The sequence below is a fragment of the Taeniopygia guttata genome, chromosome 1A (genome assembly GCF_048771995.1).
Source record: "Taeniopygia guttata chromosome 1A, bTaeGut7.mat, whole genome shotgun sequence".
Lineage (NCBI taxonomy): Eukaryota > Metazoa > Chordata > Aves > Passeriformes > Estrildidae > Taeniopygia > Taeniopygia guttata.
Window position 1 is genome coordinate 63,580,559 of NC_133025.1, and position 16,889 is coordinate 63,597,447.

Below are 16,889 nucleotides of genomic sequence, written 5' to 3' on the forward strand. Positions count from 1 at the left end.
GAATTGGGCTTACATTAGTCTCACAGTGTAAAAAATGATACAGTGGTTTATCTTTTTAAATTGATTTTTTGGAAATTTTTATTTTCTCTGAATTATTGAAAATAAAAGCTGTGTGACACAACTAAACAAAAGAACTCAGTGTTGAACATTTTATGAGAGGAAGTACTTATGAGAGGAAGTACTTCTGTGATTTCCCTGTCTACTGCTGTGAAAGCATTTTTGTTCTTTCCTGGATTAATTCCCCATGGTGATCCTTGTCATTCAAATAAAATACATTTTGTAAAAGAAGATGCCTGCAGCAGAGGCATATATTGTTATCCAAATTTCATGCCCAAAATGCCAAAATTATTCTTAATTTAATTTAATTGTGTTCAGCAAAAAGATAATTGGATTCCCTGCTGTCAGACTGGGTATAAAGATGAAACACTAAATGTTTTGTTGATCTGTGTGTCTTTGTAACAATGCAATCTTGATTTATTTTAAGAGGTGCCAGCCAGTTCAATGCGATACCTGTTCCCACTGCGTTAAAGGGTTGCTATGGGCCTGGGACTATGTCTTGTAATACTTAAGAGGGGCCAATAATTAGCACCTCTTTTCTCTTAGGTTTGTCCCAGAGCCATTACAGGTGTGAGAAGCACCTTCTTTGCTCACCTCCTGCTTTAGAATTGAGCTCTGCTTCTTGAACACATGGAAAAGAAAATAGATAAGTGAGAAAATGAACAAGTGATGGGGTGAGAGAACCTCATCGTGCTCCATTTGTTTGGAGGGAGGAGTGCAGGAATATCAGCCCCGGTGTTGGATTCACCATGGCTGAAGCTTTGGGTGACGACGTGTCCCACTGCTGCACTGCAGGTTTAAAAGCACAATCCCATTTCTAAAGCATTAGTCCCATTCAACATACACAAATCTTATAAGATAACGAACATAAACAACCTGCTGCAGACACAGGAGATTTCCTCCCATTATAGCTGCTGTCCACATGATGGTACAGACTCCCCAAGGGCTTAGGCTGAACAATTTTTGTGTTTTCCTCTAAAGGAGGAGGGTGGTGCCAGTGGTTGCACAGCTGTTTTGTTACTGAAAAGGGTGAAGAAGGGATGAAATTTTTGAAACAAATTTCTTTTGATTTCATGTAAAGGTCTGACATCTGTTTGGGAGCAGTTTCCTAAGGCTGTCACGTGTACAGTAAAGGAGACATCAGCCTGGAGACTGTTTCTTTGATTCTTGTCACACAGCCTCTTCTGCTGGTAAGTCCTTCTCTTCCACAGCCTCCTTGCTCTTTTTTCTTCATCATCTCCTTGTGTCATAGACCTTTAAAGCTCCTGCTTTATCTCTGGGTGCTCCTTATTCTGCCTATGCCCTCCCACTCCTATCCAGGTGAGCTCCATGCCCTTTGCCCCATTTTTTCTCTCACATAGTTCTGCACTCACTCTCCTTTCCCCTTTCCTGTCATTCTATCATAACACCCCTGCTCTTCAGGGGGACACTTACTCTAGTGACATCATGTTTGGGGGTTGGTTTGTTTTCCTAAGCATTAAACTAAGCAATCTTTCAGTATTGTGATATTGTGCTTCAGAACTATGAAGTTCTTCCTTTTGCAAAGGAGCTTTGAATGTGAACACTGGCAATGTGTATATTTAACTATAGACAGAGGAAAGACATCTCTGTGATACATTCTAAATAATATTTCTCATTCCATCTGCATTATTTTTCTGTTAACTGTCCCTAGGAGAGGAACAGCAAAGTTGTTGCCAATCATAGAATCACAGAATGGTTTGGGCTGGGAGGAACCTTAAAGCTTCTCTTGTTCCACCCCATGCAATGGGCAGGGATACCTGCCACTGTCCCAGGTTGCTCTGAGCCCTGTCCAGCCTGGCCTTGGGCACTGCCAGGGATGGGGCAGCCACAGCTTCTCTGGAAAACCTGTGCCAGGGCCTCAGCACCCTTATAGGGGAAGAATTTCTTTCCAATATCCAATCTAAACCTACACTCTTCCAATTCGAAGACATTCCCTTCCTCCTACCACTCCACTCTCTGACAGAGTCCCTTCCCATCTTTCCTCCAGGTCCCCTTTGAGTACAGAAATTGGTTGTGCAACTGCATGTGGAGCCACAACAGTGCTTCTTAACCTCTGGTTTACAGCCAAAGGTTATCTTTCCCACCCTTCAGTCAGGTCTAAGGGCTGGCTCTGCTCCCTTCCTGTATGTGGCCTTTCATCAAACTCATCACAGCTCATAACATCTCATGCCTGCTTCTTCTAAACTAGAAATATCCCATAAAACCTCTACTGAGCTCAAACTTAATTGTGCTAGGAAACACTGGAACTTGCCCTCAGCAGTTTGGGATAGCTCTGTTAAGCCAGGGGCATAAACAAGGCAAAGTCTGCAGGGACAGATCTCTGCTTTGTTAGGCTAAGTGATGCATACAAGAGGTATCTCAAGTGTTTGTAAGTTCCAGTCTCACTGCAGACCTGAAAAACTCTTTATTTGCAGGAGTGTTCCTGCTTTTCCCAACTTTATCATTCAGCTGGAAGAATATATTTTCCAACACTTTTCAAGCACTTGGACAAGCCCCTTTTAGGGTTGTTATAGCAGCAGACCTCTGCTATAAATTCATACACCTCCATGGAACTCAGTACCAACAGGAAAATAGCCCAGAGAAGTTTGCATCTCATTATATATAAAACCTCTGCAAAAAGCAATAATATTGAATTGTAGCTTCTTAAAATAGAAATATAATTTCAAATGTGGTCAAGTAGTAAAAACTTTTTGTACAATGAGTTGTTTCCTTTAATTGATTGTGATCTTTTTGCTTCCCAAAGCAATGGACTGTTGTGCTTTATAGTGTAAAGATGTCAATACATTCACAGGCAATTTTGTCAATGCATCATGAAAAGCTGAAGGAAACCTTGCACAATCATTTTACACAAATGCTTGTAGGTATTTTATTAAAAAAATAAATAGAGATATAACACACTTGAGTCAACAGCTACCTTTATAAAAAAAGCTGTGGACAGGGGCCATGTCTTCATTATCATGTTTCCATTATCAAGAGTCAGAAGTTGGAGTATGTTCCCACTGGAAGCACTGTAACCCTGTGTCCCCAGTGTGATACTGCCAGTCAAAATCAACTCTAAAATATCTACTGAAACCACAGTGCCACTTGTAAAAAGCTCTCTGGAGCAATTACTCTCCCACTAAATGTGATTAAAAGCAAAATTTAACTCAGCATACTTGCATCCTCAAGTAGCATCTTTTGAAAGCCTTATTTAAAATCAGAATATGTTATGTAAATTCCATGGTGGCATGTGAAAAACTCTTTGGTTTCTTTGGAAACTAAATCCTTTCAGAGCAAAACTAAGAGACTACTAAGAAAAGTCTGAAAACAAAACTGTAAATCAAATTATTCGTTGCCATGCAAACATCCCAGTCATTTCCACATTGGTTTTTTACTGCTCTGTTTTTTCTCCACTGGAACTGACCTCTGTGCAGAACTGTGGGGAAAGACTATCAGGTATTCAGATGATGAAAAAAATTGTTGTGAGGCAGAAGTTCGCTGACTCGTACAAATTAGCAACTTGCTGATGCTGTTTTGTTTTGGCAGCACAGATTAAAGTGTTGGCTTGAATGAAGCCAAGAAGCTTCCAAGTGTAATCTGTCAAGAGAAGAGAGATTTTTAGAAAATCTATTTACTACAATTACTATTAATTATTCACTATTGATAGCATTTGTCTGCTGCTAGATACTACCCATGGAAACAGAACAGACATTCCTGGCAGGGGCTGCTCGTTTCTCTAACATAATAAACCACCTTCTGAACACTATGAACAAGCAGTTATTTAAAATATATTTTTAATTGGTTTCTACTAGGTGTAATTGTCATTCATCACATGCAAGATGCCTCTGTTCATTTTCATGGAACATGGGGATTTTCATCCCATGTGCTGTTATATAATACTACAGCATCCAGCACACTGCACATTTCAGTGGCCACTGCAATTCATTCCCATGTATGTATATTAGACTGCTTTATACATAAATACATTACATGGTTATACAATCTTAGGATTAAAGGTATAAGTAAGTAATGAACAGTCCCAGCTAGGACTGACCAGAAGAGTTCCTCACAGCTATTCCCATGACATTTCTTAACTCTCCCTTTAATTTATTTCAGGATTTTTGGGCTAGATCCATAAATATCACTTCAATGTGCAGTAAAATATTTAACCATGTAACTAAGGAACTAATGCAGCTTTGTGTAAATGACATGGTCCAGAACTTCCACCCTTCAGGATCACAGCTACAGATGCCCCAAGGCAGCATATTCTTCCATATTTAATGGTTATATGTGTTTTTATTCCCCCAGCCACATTAGGCCCTTACTGTTTCAGCAATATGACCATTAGACTTCTCCATCAGAGGCAGGAAGGTGGGAGCCTAAGAATCTCTGAGTACTGCAGATTTTAATGGCTGAATCATTCAGATTTGGGGCCATCTGTTTCTTCAGGTCCCACCAGAGTATCTGAGATTTGAGGGCTTGGAGTTACCAGATATTGTGTGATAAGATCTGAAGGTGACATGACATCTCCTGTCAATAGCATAATCTTAATTTAACCCTGGAAAAGCCAGTGAGCCAGGGAGGGGACATCACCTAAGGGACATCACACTCTAGGAACAAAGCTAGAGACTCACTGTAACCATGTTCAATCCACCTAGAAACTGATTTACAGCCTTCCCATAAATTATGGCATGGGGAGGCAAAGAAACAGTCCCAAACTGGGGTTGCACTTCCCAGAGCCTTAGGGTAAACTCCAGGAAAAGGCATGTAATGGACAAACCTCACTATGCAACTTACATTGGATGAGGGGCACTAGTTACATGTATTCTGATGATAAAATCTATTTTTGTCCTGCTGCTCTTGCATGAAATAGAGGGTGGAGGGGGAGGGACATGGGGAAGAGCTGGTTCAGGGTAACAGATGCCCTTAGTTTGCAGTTTCTGTTCTTTCATGTTTGATGGATGTCCTGCCAGCTCATGTAGGGAAGAGTTCACCCACGCTATCCGAATATGGCTTATCAGTTTTGTGTCTCTGTGGAAGCCTCGCTCTAAGTGCATGACATCTCTGGATGCCTGCAAAGTCATCCTATCTCTAAGCTAAGATTAGAATTTCAAACAAAACTTATTACAAAGCAGGATTTTCTGAAAGGGCTGGACAGGGCTATAATGTGGAAATTTCAGATTCATGTCTAAGCACATTATTTAATCTTGTTTTTTAGATAGGCATAATTGTAAAGTGATATTTACCATAATATCAGTAATGCTTGTGGGTGGAGGGGAATGAAACAGCAAGGAGACACATGAAGGGCCATAAGAAAACTGGACCTAAAACTGCCATCAATTCTGATCATTTTTTTTCCTGAAAAGGCTGTGTTCACAACACTTCAGACACTCTGTTCCCTACCAAATGGGTTAGGAGATGTTTTAGGAGATTTTCCCAGCTATTACTTAAATCTCAGACCATGCAAGTATTTAAAAGGTCAGAGGGGAAGGGTTTTAGTAGCTGTCACTCTCCAGAGCATATTCATAGACTGGAACTTGGGGAAATGGATGCTGTGCTCAGACTCATGGCTGGAGCTCCTGATCCTCACATCCCTGTGGTCATGGCCCAGCAGGCTTCCTCAAAACTCATTTCCAGTAGAAGTGAGGAGGAAGGCATCTCTTCTAGTATTGGACAAGCAGAGAGGAAAAGATGGGATTTTGTGAGCACTTTTTCTGCAATGTGTGATAGTGGGTGAAAGGATCAGTAACTTTTGTTCAGCCACACTGGGGCTGTGCCAGGGCTATTTGCGTGTGTTTGATGGATCCTTTCCTATCTCAGCTACAAGAATTCCAGCCTCTGCATGGTGCCCAGTTAAGGGGGAGGAAACCTCCAGCAGGTTAGTAGGGAACACATGGGCCTGAGAGCTCACAGGGAACTCCTGACAGTGCCAGTGCTGGCAGCAGTTTCTATTCCACTTGAGTAGCTTGAGGAATGTTGCTCCTTGCTCCCACCTGCCCTCAAAGATGGGCCTGACCCAAACCAGCTGCTAATCCACACATTAAACTGTGTGTCACACAGCTGCAGCGATGGGGTGGGGAGCAGCAGCAGCTTGAGGGGCTGAGTGAGAAAAGATAAGGCTGAAAACAGCCACACACGTGGGTTTATGTTCTGAAGTGGCGAGTAAATAAAACAACCAATTTTTTGGTGTTTCTGTGTCCCCTATTATAAAGCTGTGGATTTGAAGAACTTCAGAACAAACTCTGCACTTGGGCATGTGGCATGGGCTAATTTGTGTCAGAAGCAAAGTCATACAATTCAAGGATCTCATGAAGAAGTGAGGGGTGGGAAGTGTTGCAAGCAGTTGCCAGACAGCTCTGTTCTGAGTTGCACCTAGCAGCTGTACTGGGGAACACCAATCTTGTTTCTAGCCCTAGAGCAGAACAAATACTTCAGAGGAGCTAAACGGGAGAAGGGCAGAGGAAGAGAATAAGGAAAAGGGAAAAAGGGAAAGGGAACTGGTATTAAACCAGTTATTTCCAATAGTTGCATCCAAGTGAGATGCACTTTTGGGGCTGCATGAAACAAGTGGGTCAGCCCCTCTAGAGCTGTCTCTGCCACCTAATTTGTGGAAAGATAATTTCCCAAGTTCTCCAAGCCTGGCCCGTGAAGTGCCACACATCAACAATGCTGACCCTGCAGATACCCACCCAAGTGGTTTTATGTGTTTGTACTCAGAGTCTGGTTAGAATGTAAAGGCATTTGGCTTAGACCCTGATTTTTCATCTTCCCATCTGCCTAAAGTTAATTTCACGCATAAATATTTAGCTAATTGCCTAATATGACTGGGGCTTTGTGTCTGTCTCTCCTCTGGCTACTGGGTATGTGGTATTAGCAAAGGCCAGTGCTGGAGAAGTTTCCAGGAACCACTCATCTATTTAAAGCTAAGCACGTGCATGTGTTCAGCAGGGTGGATAACTTCAAGCTGAGGATTACACTGCCTGTCAAATGTGCCTTCTCAGTTTTTCCAAGCCTGAATATGCTTAAAACCTTCCTGATTGCAGCAGGCCTGTCAAGCTTTTCCCTAGTTTACAGAGGGGAGTGAGGTATTTTGTTCTGTAGAAATTTTATGCCCTAGAGGTGATTCACTGGAGTGATACACAGAAAAGTTTGGAATCTCCCAACCACATACACACACACGCACACTCCTTGGATATGAGGGAGTTAATCTGACACAATCTCTGCATTTTGCTTCATTAAAATCTGAATTTAGATATTTTAATAAAGTTGATGTACTTTATTCTTCCCATTGTAAACTCTAAGACTTCAAGAAAAAAAAAAAAAAAAAAAAAAAAAGCAAAAAAGCTGCAATTTCCAAGAATGCAAGTTTCCATTAAAGACAAGGGCCAAAATTGTTAACCTCAACCAGTGGGAAAGAGAAAGAACTTCAGGGATTTCACTGGGGAGGTGGGGGAGAGGTTGTCATTGTACATAATTCCATCCCAAATACAAATCCCCATCTGCCAGTGCCCATTTCCCAGCTGAACACTACAACGGGCCTGACACTGCTCAGCAAGAGCTGTGACCCGTGAAAAGAAATGTCTTTCTCCCTTTCTTGCAGAGACAGGTAATTAAGTTTGTCCAAAGCTGCAAAGGTCGTGAGATTCTGGCTTTGGTCCCCCAAACTCTTACGCACAAGCCTCGCTTCCTCTCTCAGCTAGATTCGAGGGAAGATAAAGTTAGGAAGGCGCAACTCTTGCCTTGCCAGGGTTAGCAGACAGGCACGCAGCTTTGTGTAACTCGCGAAATGGCACAGCCCAGCAGCGTTAGCACCTCGTCCCGCTGTTAAAATGGGCTGGAACTTGGCTAAAACCCCCTCAACCCATCGTCCGCAGGCACCGCGCAGCGCAGGGAGCGTGTGCGTGTGCGCCCGTGCTCCGCATCCCGACCGCCGCTCCGAGCCCCGGCTCCGCATTCCGAGCCCAGCCCCGAGCCTGAGCCCCGGCCCGGCTCCGCACCCCCAGCCCGAGCCCCGCACCCCCAGCCCGAGCCCCGCATCCCCAGCCCGAGTCCCGCATCCCCAGCCCGAGCCCCGCATCCCCAGCCCGAGCCCCGCCCCGGCCCCTCCGCGCATCCCCCGAGCCGAGCCCCGCTCCGCCCGCCCCGCTCCGCCCGGCCCGGCCGCGTCCCGCCCCGTTCTGCAGCCAGCGGGGGCTGCGGGGACCCTGCGAGGCGTCGGGGGGTCAGACAGCCCTGCCCTCCCCCGGTGGGACGGGCCAGCCGCCGGGGAGCCGGGCTTTCCGTGGGTCTGTTCTGTCACCCGTTTGGCGACAAAGTTTGGGAATAAAGGGAGGCTTTCCCCGCCTGATCCCGGAAGGGAAGGAGAGCTGCGAGGGAAGATGCGAGCGCCTGCTCCGAGGAGTCCCGTTCCCTGCCTGCCGCACCTCCAGCTCAGCTCCTTCTTGTGATGCGCCCGGGGGACGAGGCAGGGGCTCCCGGCAGGCTGCTGGATGCGCTGCGGGGCTGGATGCAGCCGTGAGGAGGGAGTCTCCGCGTGTCTCCGCAGACTTAACTTCGGCTCAAACCACACACATCTGATTCCTCAGGTCCTGAAGGATGCGAATAACTTAGTGCTTCGTGTTCTGATCCCCATCTGAGCCCTACTGCCTCCCGGAGAAGCAGCCTGAGGAACCGAGCTGGTGTCTGTCACGGTACTTTACACCGACTTTGTGAGACTGCTGTGCAGCCTCCCTTCCTGCAAGGGGTCTCCAAATAGCATCTTTCATTTCTGCTACGAGCTGATACCAGCTGCTCATGTAAAAATGATGGTCTGAGAGAGAGGGCACTGTAGAACCAGCATTTAATGTAGTGGGGTTTGGCAGGGGGTACCTAATCGGGGCTTCTTGCACAGCTGACATCTCTGACCAGGTTCACTCTTTTTTGCAGGGTAAAGCGAGCCCTGCAGATACTTGCTAGAGGGACCACCCCCCCCTTTTTGCATCTTGCTGAGTGGACTATGGTGGCAGGAAGATGTTGGCTCGCAAGAGTATCATCCCTGAAGAGTATGTGCTGGCACGGATCGCTGCCGAGAACCTGCGCAAGCCGCGCATCCGCGACCGCCCGCGCAAAGCCCGCTTCATCGCCAAGAACGGCGCCTGCAACCTGGCCCACAAGAACATCCGCGAGCAGGGGCGATTCCTGCAGGACATCTTCACTACCCTGGTGGACCTGAAGTGGCGTCACACTCTGGTCATCTTTACCATGTCCTTCCTGTGCAGCTGGCTGCTCTTTGCCATGATGTGGTGGCTGGTGGCCTTTGCCCATGGTGACATGGACCCCAGCACAGAAAACCCTTCGAACAGCACAAAGTGGACGCCGTGCGTGACATGTGTCAGGTAAAGTAGAGTTTGGTGGGATGAAGGAAGGGCGGGGACAGAGCTGCCAGCTGTCCTGGTGTTGTCTGAAGTGCAGCTTTTGGTTTACATGAACCGCTGGGTTTGGTTGAGACAGTTGAAAAGTGCAGTGTTTTCCTCTAGATTGCATAAATTCAGCAAGCCTCCTGGGCTTGGAAAATACTGTACTGTAGATGTCTTTGATTCCTTACAGGATCTGAAAGAGAGGGAGACCTGCTGCTTTTCATGTGTCTCCACATTCTGTGGGTAACTCGATTGCCTGTCGAGATAAGAGCCTGCTGCAAGAGTGGGTATGTGTTATATGTATTGTAACGTTGTCTACGGCAGCGGGAGCATCCCCAGCGCCACGTCGGCCAGAGGCGCTCCCTCCAGAGCGGTGCCTGAGAGGCAGGGAACCAGCCCTGGGTGTCAGGCAGGGCACTAGTCAGAGGTGCCAGGAAATGTGTCACTTAGGGCAAAACTAAGTGTGTTTCAAGATGACTCCTCCTGAGAGTGCTAAACATGCAGGGCTTCAAAATACCTTGGTAAAACCATAGGCCAGCAGTTGGACAGAGGAACACCGTGCATTTGTGTCAGACTGTGAAAGTTTAAGGGATGACTGGATTAAATATCACCTGTTGAAGTATTTTACTGTCTGTCCCCAAAGCCATGACAATTGTCAGGGCACTGTCAGCTGACACAAACGTACATGGAAGAAAAGACTGTGAATTACAGGTGGGGTAAGCCATAAGATCCCTTTAGGATCTCATCAATTAAATATGCTTTTTTAGCACTAGTTTTTTTAGATAGAAAAGTCCTGGTTCTGTACCACCAGGCTACCCCAGATCATCTACCTCCACACACAGCAGTGCTGTGAAGGTCTGGGGGCTGCAGGGTGCTCTGAGATATCAGTGAATCCACTTCCTTTTCTCCTTTCTCACACAAAGTTTGAGGTACCTCACCAAGTCTGAAGGGCCTTTGTATCTGGCTTATGAGGTAGCAGAGATTTAATTCTCCCTTTGTTTTGACAGTGTTTTTGCTAAATGGGGATTTTCTAAGGTAAAAGAAGAGGGGATTTTTCCAAGCTACCCTTCACCAGGTTAGGGGGAATTGGAGCAGGGATTGATGTCTTGTTTCTTTTCTGATGTCTGGCCACAAGCAGTTTCTTCTGAAATGAGATGTCATGACCCAGCTTGCAGCCTCAGGAGCATTACCCCCGGCATTTCTGGGATTTGTGGGATCTGTCCAACCAGAATTAGTGAACAGCTACAACCCTGCAGCTCTCCAGGGTCAGCTGAGGGGACATCTCTGTGCGTGGCTGGTGGCTCCCTTGGCATGGATGCTGTGTCACCCTGCAGATCCTGAGCTGGGGGCCAAGGGCATCATGCCACTGGGGCCAGGCACATCCACAGCCAGGACTCTCCACCTGTTCCCTCCCCAGAGCTGCCTGTGGCTCTTCCAGGTTGCCTGCTAGGAAGCAAAATGAATGAATCAATATCATTTCAGGTTTACCCCATACCAGAGAACATACACCCCTCCCTCATGGGGTGTCCAGGCAACAGCTGCTCCAGTGCCCATGTCCAAAGCCATGTCCAAATCTTTTCCTTTCCTAGGGAAATCTGGCTACCACTTTGGTCAAAGTCATGAAGTAATGATGTGATTGTTGACATCTTTAAGAATGGCAAGTTTTTGGGTGTAAAATACCTTTAGTATTGGAATGCCAAAATCATGACAAAAAAGTTTTAGCTACTCCCCTGAGGTTTAGGCCCACAGATATTTCAGGAGAGCTTCTTGGGTAGGTGTCATTACATACTTAGGGGAAAACCTGGCTTTGGAAATTTTAACCAGTGCCTAGAGTTTGCACAGCCCTTTCATTTTACAAAGTAGTGCAGAAATTTCTAAGCCTCACATCTCTTTGCCACAGAAAGCAAACATCCAAAAAGGAAAGCTGATACACAGCTCTGAGGGGAAGGACCTGGGAACAGTGTGATTTGCACTTTCTCACTCTCATTTCACATGGTTAAAATGCTTTCTAAACCTGCTCTTTCACTTACTTCCACTGTTAAAAAGGTCGATTTTTTTTTTCTTTTTTTTTTTTAAGAAGGGTATTGCTAAGGGAAGTCAGACTACTTACTGGACAGAATTTTAAACTGAATTAAGCTGACTGAAATTGAATCCAGAGGCTTCATTCTGCATGTAACTGACTATTCATGATTATAAGAAATCATTCCATGGATACTATTAAGTAACTCCTTTGTCCCTGATTTCTTCAGAGTGAAATACAAAATAAACCCCCACAATACAAAGGAATTTGTTAGTGATTAAGAAGAATAGAAAAGGCAAAATAAGAAAGTTATTTCAAAGATACCTGCACAGAGACTGGTTAGTTTTCTCAAATATGGACTTTCTCATTGCACAGAAAATGATCCTTGATATTGCCTATGCTATTTAAATGTGTCCTCAATACCCCAGTGAAATTATGGCTAGAAAAATAAAAAAGTATTTAAAAGCAGATTAATTGAAAAGCAAAGAAAACCAAATTAATTACTTAGACCCATCTTCATGGACAGGATATATTTCCCACTGGTATTACCCTGTTAAGCACTGGGATGCTTCATATTTATTGGATTGCACTGGGAGGATGTATCTGGAATGAATAAAGAATAAATAAATATAAAAGGAAGTTAAGGACCTTGATATATACAGGGGATATCATTTTGTGGCTACTATAAATAATGTATTTTGGGAATTTTGACAACAGCATTTGCTGATGTCCAGCATTGTAGCATTTTAGGGTATTTAACTTAAACCACACTTCTACATCCCACTTCAGTGTTGAAATTTTCCTGCTGGTCTTGCCCTGGCAGTGAGCTGAACCCAAGCCTTGGGTCACAGCACTGTCCTGCTGCCAGGGTGTGCAGGGGGCACCTGGGGGCCACTGGCCTCTCTCTGCAGCCTGCTCACTCACAAGGTGAGCAAGGGGCTGGGAAGCATCACAAATCTGGGAAAGCCCCTTTTCCCCCACCAGGAAATTCTGGGACACGATTCAGGTAGCATGAGTGAAGTGCTGCAGTTTTCCCTGTTTCCTTTCCCTGCACAGGCTGGTGGAAGGATCTCAGTGTGCCAGCTCATTGCCCATGCTTGCCAAAACCACCTCTCTCCACCAAGGGCTTCATGGGATAGAGAAGGTGGAAAACCCAGCTGTTCCAGAGCTGTTCACTAAGCCAGTGGGCAGCCTGTGCTCCTGGACAGAGATTCCCTGAGCTGCTCTGGGTCACCCAGGTCGTCTTTGAGGAGCTCAGGCTCTGAGGTCTGCCCTGCCACCATCAGACACTAAACCAAGCACACAAATCTGAGCCAGCAAGCATGCAATGCTCTGGCTGGTGTTAACAGAAGGCTTATGTGTACTAGAGCCATACACCACGTCCTTAAGTGTGTTTCTGGAAGTACATGTTAACAGCTTCTCAGTCTGTGCTCAGTGTCCTGAGAGTTAACTGGGTGCAATCTTCCCCTACAGGTCTTTCACCTCCGCTTTCCTCTTCTCCATCGAAGTCCAGGTGACCATTGGCTTTGGGGGCAGGATGATGACCGAGGAGTGTCCCCTGGCCATCACGGTCCTGATCCTGCAGAACATTGTGGGGCTGATCATCAACGCCGTCATGCTGGGCTGCATATTCATGAAGACGGCGCAGGCTCACCGGCGGGCCGAGACGCTGATCTTCAGCCGGCAGGCGGTCATCGCCGTCCGCAACGGCAAGCTCTGCTTCATGTTCCGGGTGGGGGACCTGAGGAAGAGCATGATCATCAGCGCCTCAGTGAGAATCCAGGTTGTGAGGAAGACCATGACCCCTGAAGGAGAAGTCATACCAATTCACCAAGTGGATATCCCTGTAGATAACCCCATTGAAAGCAACAACATTTTCCTGGTGGCTCCCTTGATCATTTGTCATGTCATTGACAAGCGGAGTCCTCTTTATGATATCTCTGCTTCTGACCTGGCACTCCAGGACCTGGAGCTCATTGTGATACTGGAAGGGGTCGTAGAAACCACGGGCATCACAACACAGGCAAGAACATCCTACGTGGCAGAGGAGATCCTGTGGGGTCACCGCTTCGTGCCCATTGTCACCGAGGAGGAAGGTGTGTATGCTGTTGACTACTCCAAGTTCGGTAACACCGTCAAAGTGGCTGCACCGCGTTGCAGTGCCCGGGAGCTCGATGAGAAGCCCTCCATCCTCATCCAGACCCTGCAAAAGAGCGAGCTGTCCCACCAAAACTCCTTGAGGAAGCGCAATTCCATGAGGAGAAACAACTCAATTCGGAGGAGCAACTCCATGCGGAGAACCAACTCCTCGCTCATCGTGCCCAAAGTGCAGTTTATCACACCCGAGGGGAGCCAAAGTGCCTCAGAAACGTGATGCACGGCTTTGTGATGGGCACTGGGCTTCAGAAGGAGGAGGCACCTGTGGTGTTTTTCTTCAATTCCTTTCACTTAAGAAAATGAGAACACAATGCAGAAAAGAACCGTGCAAGAATTATTTATTCCATTACTTACCGAAAGCAGCACCTAATGACATTAGAAAACACCTTAGCACTTAGTGTATGAATTAATAAAAAATGGCATGTGCACTAAAGAAAACACACTTCACTCATGTAATATAATGTGTATTTATGCTTGTTTTAATGGCATGCTGACTTTTAAAATTGTATTTTTCATATCAAGGGTCTCTTTCTTATCTTCTGCTGACTATCACAAAATGTGGGGCTTTCCTATGCAAGTGAGTGCTTCACAAAACTTCTGTATTCAACAGCTCCCATGGATTCTGTGAATGACATTTGGATGTTGATCTTTCTGTGTGAATTCCTTGTTCTCTTAAAGGGAGTAGCTAAATTCCTCAAGGATTTCACTGGAGAAGAGCCACCATTTCACCTTTGGTTTCCCAGGCTTTTTCTTTTTCATTGGTTTGTGGCAAGGGCATTTTGAGAGCAAATTCAGTCAGGTGGAGCAACCTGTCCATCCCACAGGAAAGCTGGTGTCACTCCAGGCAGAAAATCCAGCAAAATGACAGAGTGCTGCTCTTCTTCTCAGGGTGAGATACTTGACTTCAGGACAACACAGATCTTAGATTAGCTGTAGGCCAAGCTGAGAAATCTCCTGGCTGCCATCTGGGCATCTGTTTCACTGAAATTATTCAAGCTGGAAAAAGCAGATGCCTCTTTACCATTCTCTTCATGATGGAAGACCAAATCCTGTTTTGCTTTCTCTGATAGATTCATACATGGAAGGAAATACGGGTACTTGTTTCACTTTTCATAGGATTAAGTCTGCATCCTCCAGAAGAAGGTTATTTTTTGCCAGTGGGAACTCCTGAATGGGAATGAGAGGGAAGCCTGCCAGTAATATTTGAGATAGTATTTTCAAAACTATCTGAGTTCTTTTCAGGAGGACTTGGATGCTGCTGCTGAATTCCTGTGTTTTTAGCAGTGTCTCACCTGTGTTTTTATATAATCTGGCATTGAGAATTGGTGGGAAGAAGCTTTCCTCTTCAAATTAAAATGGGCATTTGTTACCTGGGGCCTTCCCAAAAATGTCATCACAAGTTTTTCTACAGAAATACATAAAAGACTACTAATTCTGTCACATTTGGTAGCCTAAATTGATACATGCTTTGTTCCCGTGTAAGTAAGCATAACTATGGACAAGTTCCTGTTCAAATTTCTTGCAGAAATTGTCTTATGTCTGTGGCTCAAGAGAAGTATTATCCTTGTTCTGACCCTCCAAGCCACTCAAACATATAAATGTTTGCTTTTTTTCTCTAAGGTGAAACAGTCAAAAGTCAAAGCTGGATTCTCATTCTCTTTGGAAGTAGTTCATCAGCAATTGTTGGATGGATGGTTTCAGGCTTCTCAAGGCGTTGGATGGTGGCATGGAGGGGCATTGCTCCAAGGTGTGGACTCCCTGCATTTGGAATAGGTGTTCTTCAGAACAAAAACTCTGACAAAATACTTTATCTGAATCAGCAGAGGAAATTGAAGTTTCTGCTGAAAGCATTCATTCCCTGGCCTGCCCATTAATGTTCTGGAAGGGTGGATGGTGAACATCTGGAGAAATTAATCTGTTCCTGTTGTGTCCAAACAATGATCAGCTGCAGCTTTCAAGAAGAGTCAGAGTGAAGGACATACAATTTGTCTCTGTCCTCCATTTCCAGGACTGTGAACTTCTCTGAGGCTCTCTATTGGATACATGGTTAAGTCAGATGCTGTGAAAAAGCAGGTTTTATACAAAATAATAATAAAAAAAGTTACAATTATGTCTTGGTTTGAAAAGACAGGAGTCTGTGAAGGAAGGCAAAAGCCTCCTGTGAAATGGAAAAGGTAAACCCCCTCCCTCCGAATTACCAAAATTTCAAAATTAAAAGGCTCTCAGGCAAAGATATGGGAATGGGAATAACAATTCTTTACTAGGAGAAAAACTAAATAAAAATTTAAAAAAATGTAATTAGTACAAATAAAACTAGTGATAGAATCAGAAACCTGACACCCTGAGGAGTCAGGGTGTTGGTAACAGTCCAGTTAAATGGTGGCTGTTCCTTCTGGAGTGGCAGATGAAATGCTGCTGAAGCGGGGATCTGTAGAAGGCAGTAGTTTTCTCTGAAGGTCTGGTGATGGAGTAGTTGGGCCTGGTCTTCCTCTGGGAATCCAGCAGAGAAGAAAGCTGCTCCTCTGAGAATCCAGTGAAGGGCTGCTCTGGCGTCCCAAAAAGTGCTGATTTTATGCAGGTAATAATGCTTGGCTCCCCTTTCTGGGTGGAGCACCTCACAATGGGATAATGTAACTTTACCAGTCATGCAGTGAGTCATTTAACGGTCCATTAACAAAAGATATCTCCCCGGAGGGAGACATTTTTCTTGGAAGAGATAAGAAAACTGCCCAACCTCCAACAGATGGCAAATAGAACACATGCTTATCTTACAAGCCAGGACAGTGGGAACCTCCCTTGGAATGGAAAAAAATATGCCCCCCCTTCCCTCTGAATTATTACTTTTTGAAATTAAGTGGCTTTCAGGCAAAGACACGTGAAAAGGAAGAACAGTTTTTTACTAGTGTGCATAAGAAGGCAAACAAACAAACAAACAAACAAACAAACAACACTGGCAGAAACACGACCAGAACCAGGAGCCCCCTCAGCCGCTCCCGGCCACGGCGCTTTCCCCTGGGCGCAGTTCCGGGCACGGCCAGCGGGGGCGCTGCTGGCTGCCGGCCGGGCAGGGCAGGGGGGCGGTGATCCCCCCGCGCCTGCAGGGGGCGCTGTGGCGGCGCGGCCGCCGCTCCCTCAGGCGGCAATGGCGGCGGGCTGAGGGCCGAACTGTGGAGCCGTGGCCGGGAGAGCAGGGATGAGCAGACAGCAGAGTAGCCATGGGAATGTCTCTGAAACTCTGCAGGTGTCATGGCAGGCAGGGG

General features: G+C 45.7%; 2 protein-coding genes across 4 annotated transcripts in view; both read left to right on the forward strand.

Moving 5' to 3' along the window:
* ABCC9 (ATP binding cassette subfamily C member 9) overlaps positions 1 to 1,229 on the forward strand; it is a 74,190-nt gene extending 72,961 nt beyond the window's left edge. Inside the window, exon 41 of the mRNA XM_072923725.1 lies at positions 1,139 to 1,229. Within this exon, the coding sequence (XP_072779826.1) occupies positions 1,139 to 1,144 (6 nt within the window). The 3' untranslated portion in view covers positions 1,145 to 1,229. The remainder of the gene's footprint in view (positions 1 to 1,138) is intronic.
* Positions 1,176 to 15,739, forward strand: KCNJ8 (potassium inwardly rectifying channel subfamily J member 8). 3 transcript variants are annotated; one of them, XM_072923726.1, is made up of 3 exons: positions 1,176 to 1,247; positions 8,983 to 9,431; positions 12,946 to 15,739. In XM_072923726.1, the coding sequence occupies exons 2-3, from the start codon at positions 9,067 to 9,069 to the stop codon at positions 13,844 to 13,846; spliced, it is 1,266 nt and encodes a 421-aa protein (XP_072779827.1). In that variant the 5' UTR covers positions 1,176 to 1,247; positions 8,983 to 9,066; the 3' UTR covers positions 13,847 to 15,739. The 3 variants fall into 3 exon arrangements, with proteins under 3 accessions (XP_072779827.1, XP_012424734.1, XP_030119305.1); XM_012569280.5 differs by lacking the exon at positions 1,176 to 1,247 and adding an exon at positions 8,204 to 8,747; XM_030263445.4 differs by lacking the exon at positions 1,176 to 1,247 and adding an exon at positions 8,411 to 8,642.
* Positions 15,740 to 16,889: the final 1,150 nt, after the last annotated feature.